This window comes from Dendrobates tinctorius, unplaced genomic scaffold, assembly GCF_039654945.1.
Source record: "Dendrobates tinctorius isolate UK_male_01 unplaced genomic scaffold, ASM3965494v1 ptg000079l, whole genome shotgun sequence".
Lineage (NCBI taxonomy): Eukaryota > Metazoa > Chordata > Amphibia > Anura > Dendrobatidae > Dendrobates > Dendrobates tinctorius.
In genome coordinates this window covers 28,682,043-28,704,092 of record NW_027361747.1, presented here as the reverse complement: position 1 = coordinate 28,704,092, position 22,050 = coordinate 28,682,043, and the positions used below count along the sequence as shown (strand labels likewise).

Here is a 22,050-nt window from a genome sequence, read left to right as displayed (position 1 = left end):
GTCAGGCTTTGGTTGGGAGAGTCGTGGCCAGTCCGGGCATTGGTGGCTTGGACCTATTTGCACAGACGTCTGAATGAGTCGTTGTCGAGCAGTTTATATTTGTAAGCAGTGAATTGTAAATTTTACCTTTTTATCCACCTGTAGTGGTTAGGTACAGGTATATAACGTTTACGATGATGGTAAGTAACAGAATCGTATGCATTATCAATTTATTTTAAAGGCGCCTTTGACTGCTTGGCTGCTGTGGATGCGTTGTTAGGTGTTAGGTTTTTCCACCAGCTATCTTTTGCTGCCACTGCAGAGACCTACAAGATGGCGCCCTCCGAAGTCCAACATAATTGGTGCATCATTCGCTTCCTAGCGTGTGGATCTTGTTGCTTACTGGAACCAATCAGAACCCCACTTTCAGTTACTAAAATAATTCCCAAATGAAACGTGCGCGCTGATTGGTTGCTATACACAACATGTTCATTTTACCGTTTAGACCGTTTTGAGACATAGGGCCAATTTACCTGCGCCCATTCATGGGCAATGATGTATCTGCTGGACTCAGCCGAGATGGTCGCTGGTATTCGTTATGTGGGAACCATTTCAAGGCTAATCCTTCACCTAACTCTTATTTCTGTAGGACCCACATTCTATGTATAATATGATGAACTGATATCGCAGTGTTTTCTGGTGTCTGATCTGTAGCATGCAATTGTCCATAAATATAGTTTGAAGTCAAAAGATGTAGTGGCACACCATTAAGATAATTTCCAAAACACTTCTATACTTGGACCTTTAAGGATATATAATATAGTATATGTGTGTTATCTAGCTGGAGATAGTTATATATGCATGTATGTGTATATATAGATTGATATATGAATGTTTTATATTTTTTTTTATATTTATTTACGGTACTTGGCCTTTCGTAGTGTCAGATATCTTTAATGTGGGTAAGCTGTATAGCAGGAATCCTGTCATTAGACCAGTGGTCAGGTTGATGTTTGCATCACTACTAAAACTGTTCAAAGTCTGTATAGGACTTGATTCAGCCATCAGTGAATCAAATAAACGGTCTATCGGTGATTTGTCATAGTTAACACATACCATTAAAGTCTTTGGTGTTATTAACGCGGCCTTTTTTTTTCTTTAAGACCACGTGTCACGAAAAAAATCATGGAAAGGTGTCCGATTTTAATTGTATTCACAGAGCAAAATGACCCATACAAATGAATGGGTCTGTGAGAATCGCATTTGCCACGTGGATGGCATCAGTGTGCAGTCCACATGGTCAACACGATTAACACGGCAATGGATAGGAAAAACTTTGCTGTTTTTTTTTTTTTTTTTTGTTCAGTGAAAGTCACTAATGGTAGAAACTGACACACCGACCAAACACTGATGACTCTCACCCAAATCACTAATCAACAACAGACTGTACAAGAAAAATCACGGCTGTCTGAATGAGGCCTGTGGCGACACTGTCCATATTCTGAGGCCACCATAGTAGCCTAGAGGCAGAATACCATGTAGAAGACTGACTGAATTCATGTCTATTAACCAATGACATTATTTTATTTTTATAGTAAATGTTGTCTAAATTGCTAACCTAAAAAGTGATGTATGGCTACTTGTGTGTCCTCTGCTTGGCCCCTCGCATCTGGTGACTGTAATGAGCGTGGTCCATAGAGACTCCCATTATGTAATGTTACATTCCTCAGCAGTGTGTAATCACATGGCATATTACATACGAGCAGAGCCGGATCATTTATACCCAATTCTGGAGTATCTGCTGCCGACAAGTACAATGAAGTAGACAGTAAAGCCCAGACGCTGCGATCACTGATAGCTAGTGATGGCAATGTCCAATAAGTCTTCATGTACACTGTGAAAGGCAGATGATTCGTTTGTTTTTGTACATGTATTCCATTTTTAGCTATTTCGGCAAATCCTAAGAAGGATTGTTAATTGAGACTGAAAAATAAACTGTGTATAGGGGGTCTATCGCTGCAGTAGATAAAAGGATACGGTATCTACTTTGTTGAATTGAATGTTTGTGAAAATTGATATCAAAATGCTTTTTTGATACCTTGTCTTTGTCTCTGTTAGCGGGAGGTCTGAGTTCCCCCAAAGGAAAGTCTAGTATTGTAAAAGCTTCAGCTGTGATTGGGACAAGATCTCTGCCTAGAACAAGAGTCCCCTGCAAAGCGCCAACTCTCCAGAGGACTCCTAGCGTGTCGTCCGTATGCAGCACCCAGAGCGATCACAGCACTCTGAGTACTAGGTGTAAGTACAGTGTTCACCTTTGGCACAGATGATGGTTGGGCACTTCACTTGCACTTGTCGTTATGTTTGAGCACCTTGTCGTTGGCACACAGGGGTGGCCATCCTTATGATCTTTGCTTTTTTGCGCACTAGGACAACACATAAATATACCGTAGCTGTTGGCACACTTGACAGTGGATGTCCCCATATGATGGCACCTATTCACTTTGTTCTGCATGCATTGTCCTATTTTTATTTTCCGAATTGCACCTTGTTGACTTATACTGGAAGAAGTGTGCATTGGAGAGGATGAAAGGAGCTGTGAGATTCTTGTAGCTTCTCTTTGACTCTTATTTTTCAGCTGTTATATTCGTATTAATTGGATTGAGATTGAGGAACTGAGAAACAAGCCTGGTCTCTCTGCCTTTCAGATCCTCTGCAGATCTGACACATGTGGTGGGTAGTTAAGCAATGGCTTTGCTTATGCTGCATCTGTACGGATAAAAGGAGCCTTGAGCAAATGATAAATGTGCTTATTGTATCCATTTTCTCATTACAAAGTGCAGACAAACGGCTACTTTATTATGTATAACATGCCCTTTGAAACAAAGCTCCTTCTAACCATGCAGCCAAATTAGGCAGCCTACCCAGTGCCGACTTTCCTGGTTAGACTTTCATGTTGGATTAGTCTGTCCTGCCCACCGCCTCAAATCTCCTGATTACTTTCCACTCTAATTCATCGAGAGCACACAAAGGAGTGAACATGGCCAGTGCTCTTTTGTCTGTTATCCGGTTATGATCCTTCACCTTAAATGACCGTGCCGGGCGGCCACCGCAGTTGCACAGAGAGCGCCTTTCCAGTACAGCTTTCTATCAATTCCACCATCAGATTAGCTGCTGATTCAGGGAGACTCTCCGATGTTCCCTTCCTGACCTTGCTGATTGTCGCGTCCTGGAGCTTTTGCATAATTCCTTTGTTGGCTTCGGCTGCTGGGAAGAGAAGTAGGTCATCTTTTCTTTTCATATTTGAAACTGATCTTAAATTAAATGTCAGTCTCCCTGAGCCGCTTACATTCGGAGATGCAGGGTGCTCCGGCATTGAGGTGTCTAGAGCCCATTTACAGAGATGACATTTGTAATTAAGTGAAGCCCTCTGGGAGCGTGTTGCATGCAGACAACCCATGCTTTATTTTTCTAGACTGTTCAATTATTTAGGTGTACTCTAAGAAAAAAAAGGCAAACCAAAGACAGGCATGTTATTTCTACTCCATGGCATGAGTGCGCAGAGTATGATCACATAAGTCTTGGAGAATTAGACATTAGCACTTCCAGTTAGAGTACACGTTACTCATAAATGGTCAGGTTCTAGTGTTGGTGAATGGAAAATGTTAAGGAACCACTTAAATATGTTGGTGTCATTATAAAGTATAATCTGAAACCGTACAATTGATGGGAGTGTTCTTCTGACATGAGCCTTCAGTTCAGAGTTCATGGACGGGGGACACATTCTGCTGTAGACTACGTTAGTCTGGGGTCTTTGGCCTGGTGGCAGTGCCTGGATATGTGACATGAAGCTCTGAATATGGGAATGAATTGCTCCCAAGTATGCGAGGACTACGTTAACTGCGACACGTTAATGTATCCGTGGTCAAGTTCGCTTTAAAGATCAGTAACAAATAAAGGGCTGGTAAGCAGAAGAGTGTGAGATATTCTGATGCAGACCCCTCCATAGGATTTGTTGATCTTTGAGACCCCCAGTGTTCAGTTTCTATGCTCCCTGATAAATGTGCTGTTAACAGCCATCTAGGGTCTTTTTAAGCCAAAGTCACTGCTGCATTCCTAAAGCCCACTCCATTAGTGTCTGGATGATTGGGGTGTCCTGCGCCTTCAGTCAGGATCTCTGACCGTATATCAATCCCAATACTAAATAATGCAGAGAGATGGTCACTTGTAATCAATTTACCTAAAAGCTCTTTATTTCTCTGCAAATCATATTGTGCCATTCATATTGCCAGGATCATTACTGAGTGAAGTCTTTCCCTTCTGTGCTCTCATCCAGGCATTATACGGTGATATTCTGGCTGTAAATGTGCTAAAAATCCCTAAGATCTGGTTACATGGCAGCAGTAATGATGTGGCTGCAGCCAGTATGGCGTGTTGGCACTGCTACCATGTGATCAGAGGCAGGACCAGAGCAGTAAGGACTTGACATTTCAGTCAGCATTTTTTACTTGCTTTTCACAGGCCGACATATCGTTTTATTCCTCTTTTTAGCGTTTATTCCTATTACATTGCAGTTGTATTAAATCTAATTTTTTTTCCCTACATTTTTCCTTCCAGTATCTTCACTATGACATTAACTTTTTTTTTTTTTTTTTTTTTTCCATTTCCAGAAGGTTTGAGGTAGAATGGGGGGAGATGGGAAATGCAGCCAATTCTCTGTCATGTGATATGAGTTATTAAAGGGGTTGTCCGGGCTTTTCACATAATCTCAGTACATATCTGGGCTGCAGAATTATGACAATAAGTAATTTACTTTCTGTCACTAGTTTGCACGGTTTTCTAGATATTCTGAACAGAACGTCCAAGGTGGGGGGTGTTGTGGCATTGAAATGAGAACTAGTCATAAGCTCCTACTCTACTCCAAACATTCCCTCTATAGCAACAACCCCACCCTCCATAGCTACAGGTCCTCCCCGTCCACATGAAGAAGCCCTCATCACACAGTAACAAATCCTCCCCCTCTAGCAGCCTCACTGCAGAGAGCAGTCCGCCCAGCTGCTCCTCCCCCAGACACACACTGAACACTGATCTATGGAAAGTGAACCTAGTGAGGAGTGAAAATCGTCCTGTATTCTGGGCCACGCCATGATTACAATACATAACTCGTTATCAGTAATTCCTTCCCTCACTGTCCCAGGCTGCTGGCAGCAGTGAGAACAGACTGTGTGATGGCCAGTGATGGGGGTCTGCAGTTTCTAATCTGCACAGGGGGTGGCAGTCACTGATGTAATCTGTTGTGTGAATGAGACAGCTCTGTGTCACTGATGTCTTCACACAGCAGCAGATTTGGTGCAGTGTATGTGTGAGCACTGTGTCTCTAATGACACAAATACTGATGGGCGCAGCCTGTCCCAGAATACATGACGATGTGTGTCTGGGGGAGGAGCAGCTGCTCTCTGCAGTGAGGCTGCTAGAGGGGGAGGATTTGTTACTGTGAGATGAGGGCTTCTTCATGTGGACGGGGAGGGCCTGGAGCTATGGAGGGTGGGGTTGTTGCTACAGAGGGCATGTTTGGAGTAGAGTAGGAGGTTACGACTAGTTCTCATTTCAACGCCATAACACCCCCCCCCCCTTGCCCTTGGACGTTCTGTTCAGAATATCTAGAAAACCGTGCAAACTAGTGACAGAAAGTAAATTACTTATTGTCATAATTCTGCAGCCCAGATATGTACTGAGATTATGTGAAAAGCCCAGACAACCCCTTTAATGATCACTTTACTGTATGGGTCATTTTAATTGCTGAGGTCCCAATTATGTATTTTTATTTAAGCGACAAAAATTACTGCATTTAAATAGCTTATTTGTCAAATCATTACCTAAAATATATTACAGCTTTTAATTTTTTTCAATTTTTGTATAATGCTTTGACAGATACTGATATCGGGCATACTGACCTTCAAGCCACCAGATACCACTGTACCACGTCTCTTCAGTTTATTTGCAAGAGTGATATCTTGGCTATCATGGATGCTATTAACAGCGTCATCTAAAGCATTAACCTGACTGCATCGAAGTTGCCTCTTATACTGGCAGCTGTGGCGGGTCCACTGTTAATATCAGCCACGCTCTTGCCACTCATCTCATGGGCATATTTCATTGCCCATCAGATAATTGTGCTGGATATAATATACAAATAATGTCCGGAGGGAAATGAGGATCGGGCAAATTGAGCTCAAGCACCAGAAGACGCTACCAGCGACTTCCCCCTACCCTCACATTACACAATTGATGGCTGTCGGCTGAACGATCGTTCATTCGGCAAATATTGGCTCAACCGAGTAAACCTGTGTTTTCTAGGAACAACAGGATCACAGCAGTCCATAGTTATTTCCCCCTTCACCATCCATTGGTGGAGAGTTGTGAGGACCCTGCCCCATCACTTTAGATTGTATCGATGGAATTGGTCATTGTTGATCTAATGTGTTGTGTGGTGACCTTTACTTGCATCTCCTTATAAAAAACGTCTTAACACTTGTTTTATGTTTAGAAGTGAATCGCGAGAAATGACTGTTGGCCGAATTAAGCATTCTAACAATTATCTGAGGCTGTTTTACTCAACCTGTGAGGTCCCCCTTAGTTTTTGTTAAGGCTTAGAAAATGGAGGACCAGTTTTTACAAAACTTGCCAAACTGCATGGACCCTTCTAGAGTTACGATTTAGTCCTTTATCTAAATGGGTGCCAAATTCTCAATTGGAGACTCTACCAGGGTTGTTAAGGCCTTGATGTCGCCATATTCTGGTTGGTGAGGTCCCAGTAGAGAAACATTTAGAAGCCCTGGTCTAAGGTGTATGGGGACCTTAGGAGTAAGAAAGGTATGGTACCGTACAGTACACACTGAAAATCTGCAGCAATTATGGCTGAAAATGGCTAATACAGTAGTAGGTGCAGAAAATATTATGCTTGATTTGTAAAGCCAATCACTTTTATATTGCATCTTAAATTCATTCTTAAATTCATACATATTGAACTGAAAAGGAATCTGCGTTTCACATTTCTTTACAATTTCACTTTTTTCTTATTTTACTTTGAATTTTTTATTAGCCATTTTGTTATGTATATAGAAACATGTAGTTTTGTTACCAGATCATAGACACCCTAGTAACCATTTATTTTTTTGATAATTGTAGCTACAACTGGAACAAGCAGCATTCGGACCGATGAAGTCCCTGCAAAGTGTGTAAAACAGAATGGAGCTGCTGGAACTCATGCTGCAAAGGTTACCTTCCCAAGAGTCCGCTCACAATCTCTTAAAGTCACCCAGACTGTGGGTAAGTGCTGCTGAATAGACGGACATACAACTACTTCTGGTAGGAAATCTACTTCCCTGCAGTTACAGAAGTCTAGAGGAATCCCAATCGCCACTCCCAGATATTGCGTAGGAATTTCAGAATCTGAGACGCTCCCTCCCACTGATTTCCAGGACTTTAAACCCTAAGGCGTTTAAGCCAAAGTTTTACCTATAGCTGGAGTTTTGTACATTTCCTATATTGAGGGTGGGCTTCTTAACTTTCCCACAGAAGACCTTGTAATTTTCATTTGGGTGTTGCCGGTTATTGATATTGTCTCCCGTTTCAAAGCTGGAAAATGTTTCATCATAATAGATTAGTGGCAATTGCTGCCTCCCACACCCTTAAATACTACTTTTTTTTTTTTTTTTTAATCTTTTGTGATAATTTTTTTTTTTTTTTTTATTTGATAATCACACATTGTATGGTACATGTCACGTAGATACAGTTCTTTCATTGGACAGCATGTTGGAGAACAGGAGGAGCTGGAAAAACAGTGATATAAGGTTGTCGTAAAGTTCAATGTAATTTTGCTTTTCATGGGTATACAGTACAGACCAAAAGGTTGGACACACCTTCTCATTCAAAAAGTTTTCTATATTTTCAAGACTATGAAAATTGTTGATTCACTGTGAAGGCATCAAAACTATGAATTAACACATGTGGAATTATATAATTAACAAAACAGTGAGAAACAACTGAAAATATGTCTTATATTCTAGGTTCTTCAAAGTAGCCACCTTTTGCTTTGATTACTGCTTTGCACACTCTTGGCATTCTCTTGATGAGCTTCAAGAGGTAGTCACCGGAAATGGTTTACACTGCACAGGTGTGCCCTGTCAGGTTTAATAAGTGGGATTTCTTGCCTTATAAATGGGGTTGGGACCATCAGTTGTGTTGTGCAGAAGTCTGGTGGATACACAGCTGATAGTCCTACTGAATAGACTGTTAGAATTTGTATTATGGCAAGAAAAAATCAGCTATGTAAAGAAAAACTAGTGGCCATCATTACTTTAAGAAATGAAGGTCAGTCAGTCCGAAAAATTGGGAAAACTTTGAAAGGGTGCCCCAGTGCAGTGGCAAAAACCATCAAGCTCTACAAAGAAACTGGCTCACATGAGGACCGCCCCAGGAAAGGAAGACCAAGAGTCACCTCTACTGCCGAGGATAAGTTCATCCGAGTCTCCAGCCTTAAAAATTGCGGGTCGACAGCAGCTCAGATTAGAGACCAGGTCAATGCCACACAGAGTTCTAGCAGCAGACACATCTCTACAACAGCTGTTAAGAGGAGACTTTGTGCAGCAGGCCTTTCATGGTAAAATAGCTGCTAGGAAACCACTGCTAAGGACAGGCAGCAATCAGACTTATTTGGGCTAAAGAACACAAGGAATGGACATTAGACCATTGGAAATCTGTGCTTTGGTCTGATGAGTCCAAATTTGAGATCTTTGGCTCCAACCACCGTGACTTTTTGCGACGCAGAAAAGGTGAACGGATGGACTCTACATGCCTGGTTCCCACTGTAAAGCATGGAGGAGGAGGTGTGATGGTGTGGGGGTGCTTTGCTGGTGACACTGTTGGGGATTTATTCAAAATTGAAGGCATACTGAACCAGCATGGCTACCACAGTATCTTGCAGCGGCATGCTATTCCATGCAGTTTGCGTTTCGTTGGACCATCATTTATTTTTCAACAGGACAATGACCCCAAACACACCTCCAGGCTGTGTAAGGGCTATTTGACCAAGAAGGAGAGTGATGGGGTGCTACGCCAGATGACCTGGCCTCCACAGTCACCAGACCTGAACCCAATCGAGATGGTTTGGGGTGAGCTGGACCGTGGAGTGAAGGCAAGTGCCAACAAGTGCTGAGCATCTCTGGGAACTCCTTCAAGACTGTTGGAAGACCATTTCCGGTGACTACCTCTTGAAATTCATCAACAGAATGCCAAGAGTGTGCAAAGCAGTAATCAAAGCAAAAGGTGGCTACCTTAAAGAACCTAGAATATACCGTATATACTCGAATATAAGCCGAGATTTTCAGCCCGTTTTTTGGGGCTGAAAGTCCCACTCTCGGCTTATATTCGAGTCATATACACCGGGGGATCGGAGGGGAGGGGGGGGGGGGAGGAGTGTCAGGTCATACTTGCCCGTCCTGACGTTCTCTTGAGCCCCCAGCTTCTCCGCGCTCCCTCTTCCTGCCTTCAGCGGTCACGTGGTACCGCTCATTAAAACTCGAATATGCGCATATTCATGAGTTTTAATGAGCGGTATCACATGACCGCTGGACGCAGGAAGAGAGAGCGCAGAGAAGCTAGGGGCTCAAGAGACAACGTCAGGACGGGCAAGTATAGCGATACTCGCCTGTCCTGCGTCCATGGCTGCTTGCTGCTTTCTGTCATCGGTCAGTGACTTCAGACAGCAGAGGGCGTGGTGACGTGATTAGTGCGCGCCATGCCCCCTGCAGTCTGAACGTCACTGACAGATGACGTGGCAGATAGCGGTGAGCAGCCATGGACGCAGGACAGGTGAGTATCTGACACCCAGCGACGGAGAGGTGAGTATGTCATTTTTTTTATTTTTACATGCAGCAGCGGCAGCACATGGGGGAATAATCTAAGGAGCTTCTTATGGGGGCAGTATATGGGGGAACAATCTATGGTGCTTCTTCTGGGGACACCATATGGGGGAATAATCTATGGAGCATTTCCCACCCTAGGCTTATACTCGAGTCAATAAGTTTTCCCAGTTTTTTGTGGCAAAATTAGGGGGGGTCGGCTTATACTCGGGTCTGCTTATACTCGAGTATATACGGTAAGACATATTTTCAGTTTCACACTTTTTTGTTAATTATATAATTCCACATGTGTTAATTCATAGTTTTGATGCCTTCAGAGTGAATCTACAATTTTCATAGTCATGAAAATAAAGAAAACTCTTTGAATGAGAAGGTGTGTCCAAATCTTTGGTCTGTGCTGTATATCCTTGCTCCTCTTGGGCTTACGAGTCCAGTGGGTGGTCCCAGCCAGCTGTCACTCACTTTCTTTGTATTTAACAAAAACTAGAACTTCAGCACCTCCAATCAGTAACACTATTTAAATCCATTTAAAAAAGTGTTATTGATTGCAATGGAACCAGAACAGGGTTTTTTTTTTTTAATGGACATTTTTTTATGTTGCAATTTGTACATTACATTAGTTTTGTCTAGCTAGTGTGGAAACCAGCACATCTCTCGAACTAGAGGTACAGAAGTGAAGCTTCAATGTTATTTCTGCGTTCAGTCACTAAATAAGAGCCTGCCCACTGGACTCCTAAGCCTAGAGAAAACAGGGATATAGATCTATGAAATTATAGCTATTGTGAATATTCTACCACAAAGCTTTATATCAATTTGTGAGTTTCCTTCTGTTCTAGTGATTGCTGCCTACAGATCGGACATGTTCGTTATGGCTGGTTCTCCTTTATAAATTGGTGTTATTTTAAATAATCATAATTGCAAACAAGGCTCTTGTTTTCATATGCAAAATTCTGAATTTTTTTTTTTTAACTTTTTGACTTAAAGAGAATCGGTCAGCAGCATTTTATTAAGTAAAGTAGTGTCAGGGCCATACTGATTAAAATGATACCACAGATGAAGAAATCTTTTTTGTAGATTTTCTATATTTCTTGTTTGAAATTTGCTTGTAGTAATATGTTTTTGCATTGGGGTGGGGCTGTGGGTGGGGTCTTCAGCTTTGTACATCCCCTCTGCTGTGTCTGGGTAGGTTTTCTTCATGTAAAATTTTATGCCAATGCCGTCCTAGGTATTGGCGGCAATTGGGTAGATTGATTTAATGGTGGGCTTCAGTAAAATGGCAATCTCTGTATGCGCAGCCACTGGAGACTTTTTCCTGAAGACTTCCAAGAGCTCAATCTATGGGTGTGGAGAGCATTGAATATTCATTTCATTTTAATAGTGAGCACACAGTGTTAGCCGCAGAGTTGTGAATTCCCTTGCTTGGACTTCTGAGCCGAAGTTCCCTCTGGTGGTTACTGGGAGTAGTGGAGATGGCCAGGTTGATGGAAGTTTCCAACCTGACGACGATAATTGGGAACCTGGGATTACTGGCTGGGAGCGTATAATTGAGCTGGCTGCTCTTGGTGGTTGCTGGTGATTTCCTCCTTGTGCATTTGGAGTTCTTTTGTCTCCTGTCTGATCTGCATGGTTCAGTTAAGTGATTCTTTTGCTAATCATTTACATGTAATCTGGTTGTGCCTTTTTTTTTGCTTTCTGCTTTGTTGCTAGGGTTCAGTGTACTCCCTGCTGGGAGCAGCGCTGGGCCCCGCTCCATATGTTACAACTTGTGTCAATTTGTTCAGTCCCCTGTTATGTTAGTATCTTTTTGCTTAGCTTCCAGTTCTTACCAGAGTGCTGATCTAATGGGGGTGAGGTCGTGTGGCCTCAGGTTTTTTGTATATCAGATGTGTTGGATTTTTTCAGGGTTTAGTGCGTGATTGCAGACAGTATCTTTTCTGTCCTGTCCTGTCTAGACAGCTTGGGCCCCACTGTTTGCTCAGTCTGTTCTCTGCCTGTGTTTGTGACTCATCTTGTCTCACCGACAATTTTTTTTGGGGGGCTGTCTATTCCTTTGGGGATCTGCTCCGGGGCAGTTTAGATTTCACCTTTCTGGCTTTAGGCTTATTTAGTTCTCCGGCTGTGCCGAAGCGTCTAGGGCATCGTAGGAACACTCCACGGCTACTGCTAGTTGTGTTGATAGGATCAGCGGTCTGCAATCCACTTAGTTACCAACCTCTCTGGTGTTTTGGTGGTTTAGCCTGTTTCTGCCATCCTCCTCGATGACCCATTCATAAAGCCGCAGCTGCCGATTCCTGCAGCATCTGGGCGATTACATGTGTTCGCTACTAAAGTGAATGAATATTCACTGCTCTCCAGACCCATGGGAATGAAGAGCAGTGAATATTCATTCCCTTTAGTAGCAGGCACACGTGATCACTCAGCAGCAGGAAGGTTGCTGCTAACACAGCCCGCTATCAGGGCCGGTATTAGGAGCAGTCATACTAGGGCCCCTGCTCCACAAGGGCCCCCTGTGGCATTCCAATAATAGCATCACATCATGGGGCCTTAGAGTCAGAGGCCCACCTTAGCGCGCACTGCATTCAACTGTCGGGATCATAAATGCCGATACAGTTGAAAACAATAATGGAGAAGTGGGTGTCAGATGACGCACCCTCCCCCATCATATCCTATGGGGGGCCTGCATTATAGCCTATGGTGGCTGCATTATATTCTGAGGGGGGGGCTACCCCAACCCCTGCTATATCATTAAGACATATACTACCTCATACCTTATCTTATACTCTGATATTAGCGTGTTTTACAGCACAATTGGTGGTCTTGTTTTTATTTCTATGTAGCTACATTGTGGGCCCCAAGAAAGATTTTATCTGGTGGGCCCAAGGTGCTACAGTCTGATGCTGGTGACAGCGTGAAATTTTAAATAATGAAGATAAGATAGTCCTATGCAGTGGAGGGGTCAGAACAAAGCTGAAGACTAGTGATGAGCGAGTATACTCGTTACTCGAGATTTCCGAGTGTGCTTGGGTCATCTGAGTATTTTAGGCGTGCTCGTAGATTTAGTGTGTCTCCGTAGCTGCATGATTTGCAGCTGCTAGACAGCCTGAATACATGTGGGAATTGCCTGTTTGTTATGAAATCCCCACATGTATTGAGGCTGTCGAGCAGCTGTAAATCATGCAGCTGCTGCAACACAAACTAAATCTCCGAGCACATCCAAATACTCGGAGACCAACTGAACATGCTTTGCAATCTCGAGTAACGAGTATACTCGCTCATCACTACTGAAGACCCCACAGTCCCGCCCCGGTTCACAAAGATATGAATACAAGCAAGCTTCAAGAACTAAAGAAAATCTACAAAATGGATTTCTTCACCTGAGGTATCATTTTAATCAGTATGACAGCGTCAATATGGCCTTCTCAGTACTTTACTTAGTAAAGTGCTCCTGACAGGTTCCCTTTAAGTGCCTGACAGCCTTATCTCATCATTGTTTTTCATCACATGTCATCTGCAGTAACGAAAAACCTTGTGTTATGTTCAATGAGGCCCCAATGAAGTCTGTGCGTGCCATAAACTGGTGGCATTCAGTAACCCAAGTGTGGGCAATTGGAATAAAAACTTTGTTGACCTGTATTTTTCCTAGTAATTGTAGTAATTTTATTGCGTGAAAAAAATAAACTTTTTCCTCTGCTCAGGTACAAAGAAAAGTCCTATTTTACAACAGGGAGTCACAAAATCATCTGGTTCATCAGGACTGTTAAAGCGAACAGACGCTAAAGGTATCAATGGAGGTGAGAGCAATAATTAGTCTGCAGATTATTCTGAAAAAGTCTAAGTTTGAGACACTTGTCTGCCTAACAAACTGGATATCATTGCCTACTGCCCCTCCATGAGAGTGACTGGGAACTTTTTTTTTTTTTAAACTTTTTATTAACTCCCATTTATTTCCATGTTGAGGGAACATATTCAGCTCTGGCAAAATTAAGAGACCTAAAACCCTGTCATGGCCAGCCCAATCTCCAGACCTGAACCCCATTGAAAACCTCTGGAATGTAATCAACAGTATGAAGGATAGTCACAAGCCATCAAACAAGGAGAAACTTCTTAAATTTTTGCGCCAGAAGCAGTGTGAAAGACTGGTGGAAAGCATACCAAGATGCATGAAAGCTGTGATTAAAAATCATGGTTATTCCACAAAATATTGAATTCTGAACTCTTCCTGAGTTAAAACATTAGTATTATTGTTTCTAAATGATTATGAACTTGTATTCTTTGCATTATTTGAGGTCCGAAAGCAATGGTTATTTTATTTATTTTTTACCATTTCTCATTTTAAGAAAAAAAAAATACAAAATTTATTGCTTGGAAATTCGGGGACATGTTGTAAGTAGTTTATAGACTAAAAGAACAATATACGTTTTACTCAAATATACCTATAAAGAGAAAAATCAGACAAACTGAAAATTTTGCAGTGTCTCTTAATTTTTGCCAGAGCTGTATATTTATTGCTCTTCACAAGCTTTTTAATCCATGCCACAGTGATGCTGCTAGCATTAATTTGAAGTATCCCAACATCTGTGAATTAATGTGTATGAATGACCAGATTATCATCTTCTAGATTGTTGCTTCTAAGTTGTAAGAAAATGAAAGTACAAAACTTCGCAGTAATAGCAATCCGTTCTTTATTGACGGATTTTTTTTTATTTATTTTTTTTTTGAGGATGTGGTGCATCATCTTGAGCCACAAATGAGTGTATTTCAAGTTAGTTAGCTAATCCACTCATAGTGAATTTCTAGATTAATAACTGTGCCCTGGTGGATGGGAAAGAATTATTGAGAGGGCACTTTTGAAGCATGGGACCTAGGCTTGCTCCATCACTCTCCAGCCCTGAAGCCCAAGAGAAAGCAGAGATGTTTGTTTTGCAGTCTGGTAATTACTGGTTTGGCACCTTCCGTACCTCCATAGCCTTTTTTTGTGGCGAGAGCCATGCGCGCTGTGACTGTGATGGGACGTCAGCTGGAATTTGGGCCCACAAATATTTTGCCTAGTGACCTTTAACCCCTCTGACATCTGACGTACTATCCCATCCATGTGCCCTGGGCCTGTTTGACCATGGACGGGATAGTACATCATAGCGTTCTGCCTTGCACACGGGGGGAATCGCGGCCGGGTGTCAGTTGATTCTCACAGCTGACACCCGGCATTTTAACACCCGGAATACTGCGATCGAACACAACAGCCCCTCTGCCTTTGGATCGGAGACCCCGCGGCGTGACGCGGGGTCCCGATCGCTGCTATGGCAATCCGATGTCGTCATGATGACATTTGGGTTACCAGAGCTGAGAAACTTCTTGTCATGCGCAGTGCATGTCAGGAAGTCTCTCAGGTCAGTGTGCGCAGAGTGCAGCGCTGACAGCTTCTGTAGCATGCAGATGCTGCTCCATCTGCATGCTTTAGAAGTGACCAGCCTGCCAAAAAAATGAGTGACCTAGAGTGGGACTAAGTGTAAAAAATTAGAATGAAGTAAAAATATTTAAAAATAAATAAAAAAAAAAAAAAATCAATATTCTGTCACTAAATATTTTTTAAAAAATCTAAACAATAGAAGTACACATATTTTGGTATTGGCGCGTCCGTAATGATCCGACCTATAAAACTGTCCCACTAGTTAACCCCTTTAGTGAACACCATAAAAAAGGCAAAAATCAATGCTTTATCATACCACCGAGCAAAAAGTGGAATTACACACGATCAAAAAGACGAATATAAATAAACATGGTACCGCTGAAAATGTCATCTTGTCCCGCAAACAACAAGCCACCATACAACTCCATCACCGGAAAAATAAAAAATTTATAGCTCTCAGAATAAAGTGATGCAAAAACAATTTTTTTCTATAAAATAGTTTTTATTATATAATTGCACCAAAGCGCAAAAAACAAAATAAATGAGGTATCCACTGTAATTGTACTGATCCAAAGAATAAAAACTGCCTCATCAATTTTAGCACACACTGAACGGTGTAAGCGCCCCCCTCCCAAAGAATTTCATGAATTACTGTTTTTTTCTCATTCTGTCTCCCTAGAATCGGAATAGAAGTGATCAAAAAGTCATGTGCCTGATAACAATAAAAACTTCAGCTCGTCCTGCAAAAAACAAGACCTCACATGACTGTGGGCCAAAATATGAAAAAATTATAGATCTCAAAATGTGGTGATGCAAAAACTATTTTTTGCAATAAAAAGCGTATTTTAGCGTGACAGCTGCCAAACATAAAAACCTGCTTTAAGGCTTCTTTCACACGTCCTGATATTTCCAGTACAAGAGAGGTCCATGTGTGCGGCACACATGTGGCATGTGTGCTGCATCAGTACCACACGGACGGGTGCTAGGGATGGAGTTGCATTTAGCCCCTTAACGACCGCCAATACGCCTTTTAACGGTGGCAGTTAAGGGTACTTAAACCACAGCGCTGCTTTAACGCCGTTGAAGTTTAAGGCTACAGCGTCCCCCAGCATGAGAATTTCTCCGGGTTAGGCTTGGGCGTGTGTTTGGGGTTGGGCTTAGGGGTGTGTTTGGGGCTAGGGTTGGGATTAGGGGTGTGTTTGGGGTTAGGGTAGGAGTTAGAATTGGGGGGGTTTCCACTGTTTAAGCACATCAAGGGCTCTCCAAACACGACATGGTGTCCAATCTCAATTTCAGCCAATTTTGGTTTGAAAGTCAAACTGCGCTCCTTCACTTCTGAGCTCTGCCGTTCGCCCAAACAGTGGTCCCCCCCCCCCATATGGCCATATGGGGTATTAGCTTACTCAGGACAAATTGGACAACAACTTTTCTGGTCCAATTTCTCCTGTTACCCTTGGGAAAATAAAACAAATAGGGGTCTAAAAGATCATATTTGTGGAAAAAGTTTTTTTTTTTTTATTTTCACACCCGGGCATTATAAACTTTAGTGAAACATGTGGGGGTTCAAAATGCTCACCACACATCTAGATAAGTTCCTTGGGGGGGGGGTCTAGTTTCCAAAATGGTGTCACTTGTGGGCGGGATTTCCACTGTTTAGGCACATCAGGGGCTCTCCAAACGCGACATGGCATCCAATATTAATTCCAGCCAATTTTGCATTGAAGTAGAACGGCGCTCCTTCCCTTCCGAGTTCTGCCATTCACCCAAACTATGGTTTACCTGCATATATGGGGAATCAATGTGCTCAAGATAAATTGTACAACAGCTTTTGGTTCCAATTTCTCCTGTTATCCTTGGTAAAATAAAAAAAATTGCATCTGAAGTAATTTTTTGTGAAAAAAAAGTTAAATGTTCATTTTTTTTTAAAACATTCCAAAAATTCCTATGAAGCACCTGAAGGGATAATAATCGTCAATGTTATTTTGAGAACCTTCAGGGGTGCAGTTTTTAGAATGGTGTCACTTTTGGGTATTTTCTCTCATATAGACCCCTCAAAGTGACTTCAAATGTGATGTGGTCCCTAAAAAAAAATAAAAAAAAAAAAAAATGGTGATGTAAAAATGAGGAATCACGGTTTAACCCTTAGGCTAAGTGCACATGTACCGGAACTCTCACGGAAATTACCGCGAGAATTCCGGAATTCCATTCCGCGGAAAAATCGCATTTTGCAAGCGTATTTAGCTTGCAAAATGCTAGCGTTTTCCAAGCGATCTGTAGCATCGCTTGGAGAACTGATTGACAGGTTGGTCACACTCGTCAAACATAGTGTTTGACAAGTGTGACCAACTTTTAACTACGGAGGCCGCCTATGCAGCATCAGTAGTAAAAGATAAAATGTAAAAAAAAATAAAAAATGGTGTTATTCTTACCTTCCGACGTCCCGCGCATCCGTTCCCAGTAATCCTTTGCGAAAATGCCCGCGATGACGTCCGTTCTCGCGGGATCGCGATGTCTCGCGAATGACCGCGAGACTTCGCGATCCCGCGAGAACGGACGCCATCGCGGGCATTTTCGCAAAGGCTTACTGGACCGGGAGCTTGGAGAGAGGCAGGAAGGCTGCGCGGGACGTCGGAAGGTAAGAATAACAATATTTTTTATTTTAAATTCTATTTTTTACAGGGATATGGTACCCACAGCCCGGAGGACAGTCTCCTCTCCTCTGGACCGTGGGTACCATCCGCAATTGTTCTGCTTACTTTCCGCATGGTGTGCACAGCCACATGCGGGAAGTAAGCGGAACAATGCATTCCTATGGGTGCGGGATCGCCGTGATTCCGCAAATTAATGAGCATGCTGCGTTTTTTACCGCGAAGCGATTCCGCCGCGGTAAAAACCGCAGCATTAGCATAGCATTGCGGAATCCCATAGGAATGCATGGGATGCTTATTTTTCGCGGCAAAATCGCGCGGTTAAAACCGCCGCGGAAATGCGAAAAAAAGCCACGTGTGAACTCGGCCTTATAACTTCCTAACAGAAAAAAGTTTTGGTTCCAAAATTATGCTGATGTAATGTAAACATGTGGGAAATGTTATTTAAGTATTTTGTGTGACATATCTGTGTGATTTAAGGGCATGAAAATTCAATGTTGGAAAGTTGCGAAATTCGCCAAATTTCTATTTTTTTTTCACAAATAAATGCAAGTCATATCAAATAAATGTTACCACTATTATGAAGTATATAACAACGAGAAATCCGTACAACAGACATCCAATAATTAAAATAAAATAAATATTTTATTCGCAAAATTAATAACATACAAAAATGATGGGAAACAAATACCAAACGGAAAGGGCAAAAAATAGGAACCCGTATAGCACCACAATATAGCACATAAATGTAATTAATGATTACAACAAATCAATTCAAAATTTGTGCAAATATGACTATAAAGTGCCACAGTGCTGAAAAATATAAATTAGAATATGTACAAAATAAAAACCAGGTGTGAAAAAAAATCAATTCACAAAAATATATTGGTACAATAATTATAAGTGCAAGTGCAGGAACGATTTACAGATTAATAGTTAGAATTTTTGTGTAGAGTCACTGATGAAAAAACAGGGCTGAAATATACCACTCAATATATTAAGTGCAAATGCAGGAAAAGTGCTATTACAAATGCAGTAAATAATGCATATACCGGCATATAGGGTTAAGACACAATGGCCACTTTGAATGCCTATCTAGGGTGTGTTATGCCAAAGATAAGGCAATACATGCTACAGAGAAGCATATACAGGCTTGTGGGGTAAAGACACAATGGCTGCTTTAAATGCCTCTCAAGTGCATTGCGCCGAAGGTAAAACCGTACATGCAAAAGAAGTGCCCCATAAGTACCTAGTGTCAGTGGTGCAGGATTCCTAGGATGACCCCGATGCGCGTTTCAGCATCTGCCTTCATCAGGGAGTGGCGTCATCCAGGAATGGGTAGGTATTTATCTGATGGGGGAGCCAATGAGAGAGGGAGCAGGATAATGTGACGCGCGCCGATGTCAGATGCCGCCAGGATATCCTGCCCCTCCGCCCCACGTGGTCCCCGCAGCCACGAATGAACATCGCGATCACAGAGGACGTGGATGTGGCAGCCTGAGATCCCTGGGACGCTGACGTCAGCATGCGTGCCTCCCGGCCCTCTGTCATTGGTGGGCATGAGTCAGCTGACCAGAAGGTCCTGCAGGGTCAACAAAAGAGGAACAGAAGATCCTAGAACGAGCGTCATTGGTGGAATATAGTCAGGTAACCAAAAGGTCCTGACAGGTAGATAAGAAAGGAAGAAAAGAAAAAGAAATAAGTGATATAATGTGATATAATGTATAAGTGAAAAAAGGAAAATAAAATAGAAAAATATATAATACTAAAAATAAAAATAGTGAAAAAAGAAGCGGGGATAGTAAAGACTAACGAGACATTATTATTACTATACAAAATAATTATTGTACAAAATAATAGAAATTATAGAAAAAATAATGAAAATTATACGAAGAATATATAAATGAAAGAATAATAAGCATAAGCACCCATATATGTTGAGAAAACATATATAGGTGGATAACTATATGGGAATAGTGATATATTGCATTTACAGTGAAAAGAATGTGAAAATAAAAATTATAAATATAAAATTATATGAATGGGATAAGTGAATTAAAGGGTTAAAGAGACTAAGTGTTAAATATATAAAAAATGTCATAAAATATAATTAATACAAAAGCCCCCTTATATCATACATAAGGGACATAATATATATTATCTATCTTTTTTCTATTTTCCTCCTCTTTTTTTTTTCCTCGTTCTCCTCATCCTATCATGAAGTACAATATGTCACGAGAAAACAATTTCAGAATCACTGGGATCAATGGAAGCATTCCAGAGTTATTACCTCATAAAGGGACAGTGGTCAGAATTGTAAAAATTGGCCTGGTCATTACCATGCAAGCCACCCTTGGGGGTAAAGGGGTTAAAAAATAAAAAAAACTGAGTTAAAGCTCAAAAAAGGACAATAAATAATAAATTGCATGCACAAATATTGGAGACTTGTAAATAGCATAAATCCGTAGTTGAATAGTTTAAAACATACACTCGGCTAAAACATTAACTAATTAGTCTGAAATAATATTTTGAATATTTCAGGTACCCTCCATGGCCTAAAAAGTTCTGCTGTTGGTAAGTCGCTCAAAGCTTTTCATTTTTCTTCTACTCCTTTTATATTATGCAGGGAATATGTGATGTCTGGTTTGCTGGAGTGACTCAGATCACTGAAAAATATTCAGGATTGAGAGTCCTCAGTAGTTGATACCTTTTAATGGCTAACTGAAAAGATGGTAATACATTGCAAGCTTTCGAGACTACTCAGGTCTCTTCATCAGGCTAGACTAATACAAAATCTGAAGTCACATATTTATGCACAATACAGCCTAGAAAAAATGCAATAGATAAGACAAGTGACGTGAAGCAGAACTATCAATATGGGAGAGGGAGAAACATAAATATAAACATTGGACCAGTTCATAGATAAGGAGTCTGGATGTTTTATGGTCCTCTGATTGGGGTCTAGTTCTGTGTTGCCCTGCAAGGTTTTAAAAGGAAATTCCTTAATTGATGTAAAAAGACATAAATCCATGCGACACATTCATTCCAGCACTGAGAGTGTCAAAGTTCGTCATAAATTTGTACTCCCAAACTCGTCTCTCTATCTGAGATGTGAAGTTACCTTTCAATACCAGTAATTTCATATCCATGCTGCTGTGATCAGGGATACAGAAATGTTTTGCCACAGGTAGATCCATTCTTTTTTCTCTTATTGTGTGACGATGAGCATTCATCCTTGTTCTAAGCTTTTGCCCTGTCTCCCCCACATACAGACCCCCAGTTGGACATTTAGTACAAATAATTAAGTACACCACATTAGATGTGATGCAGCTGAAAGTACCTGGGATCTTGTAGTCCTGATGTGAGTTGGGGAACTCACATCAGGACTACAAGATCCCAGGTACTTTCAGCTGCATCACATCTAATGTGGTGTACTTAATTATTTGTACTAAATGTCCAACTGGGGGTCTGTATGTGGGGGAGACAGGGCAAAAGCTTAGAACAAGGATGAATGCTCATCGTCACACAATAAGAGAAAAAAGAATGGATCTACCTGTGGCAAAACATTTCTGTATCCCTGATCACAGCAGCATGGATATGAAATTACTGGTATTGAAAGGTAACTTCACATCTCAGATAGAGAGACGAGTTTGGGAGTACAAATTTATGACGAACTTTGACACTCTCAGTGCTGGAATGAATGTGTCGCATGGATTTATGTCTTTTTACATCAATTAAGGAATTTCCTTTTAAAACCTTGCAGGGCAACACAGAACTAGACCCCAATCAGAGGACCATAAAACATCCAGACTCCTTATCTATGAACTGGTCCAATGTTTATATTTATGTTTCTCCCTCTCCCATATTGATAGTTCTGCTTCACGTCACTTGTCTTATCTATTGCATTTTTTCTAGGCTGTATTGTGCATAAATATGTGACTTCAGATTTTGTATTAGTCTAGCCTGATGAAGAGACCTGAGTAGTCTCGAAAGCTTGCAATGTATTACCATCTTTTCAGTTAGCCATTAAAAGGTATCAACTACTGAGGACTCTCAATCCTGAATATTTTTCTATCTACTGGCTAACACGGTACAA

The 22,050-nt window shown here is 41.5% G+C and overlaps 1 protein-coding gene across 9 annotated transcripts in view; it reads left to right on the top strand.

Moving 5' to 3' along the window:
* MTUS1 (microtubule associated scaffold protein 1) overlaps positions 1 to 22,050 on the top strand; it is a 326,118-nt gene that overhangs the window by 179,174 nt on the left and 124,894 nt on the right. For 6 of the 9 annotated variants that reach the window (XM_073583626.1, XM_073583625.1, XM_073583622.1 and 3 more), the window contains 4 exons: positions 2,098 to 2,274; positions 7,165 to 7,305; positions 13,595 to 13,690; positions 20,496 to 20,528. In XM_073583626.1, coding sequence (XP_073439727.1) covers positions 2,098 to 2,274; positions 7,165 to 7,305; positions 13,595 to 13,690; positions 20,496 to 20,528 — 447 coding nt within the window. Of the gene's footprint in view, positions 1 to 2,097; positions 2,275 to 7,164; positions 7,306 to 13,594; positions 13,691 to 20,495; positions 20,529 to 22,050 lie in introns of those variants that run through there. The other 3 variants (XM_073583629.1, XM_073583628.1, XR_012233776.1) reach the window with 2 other exon arrangements.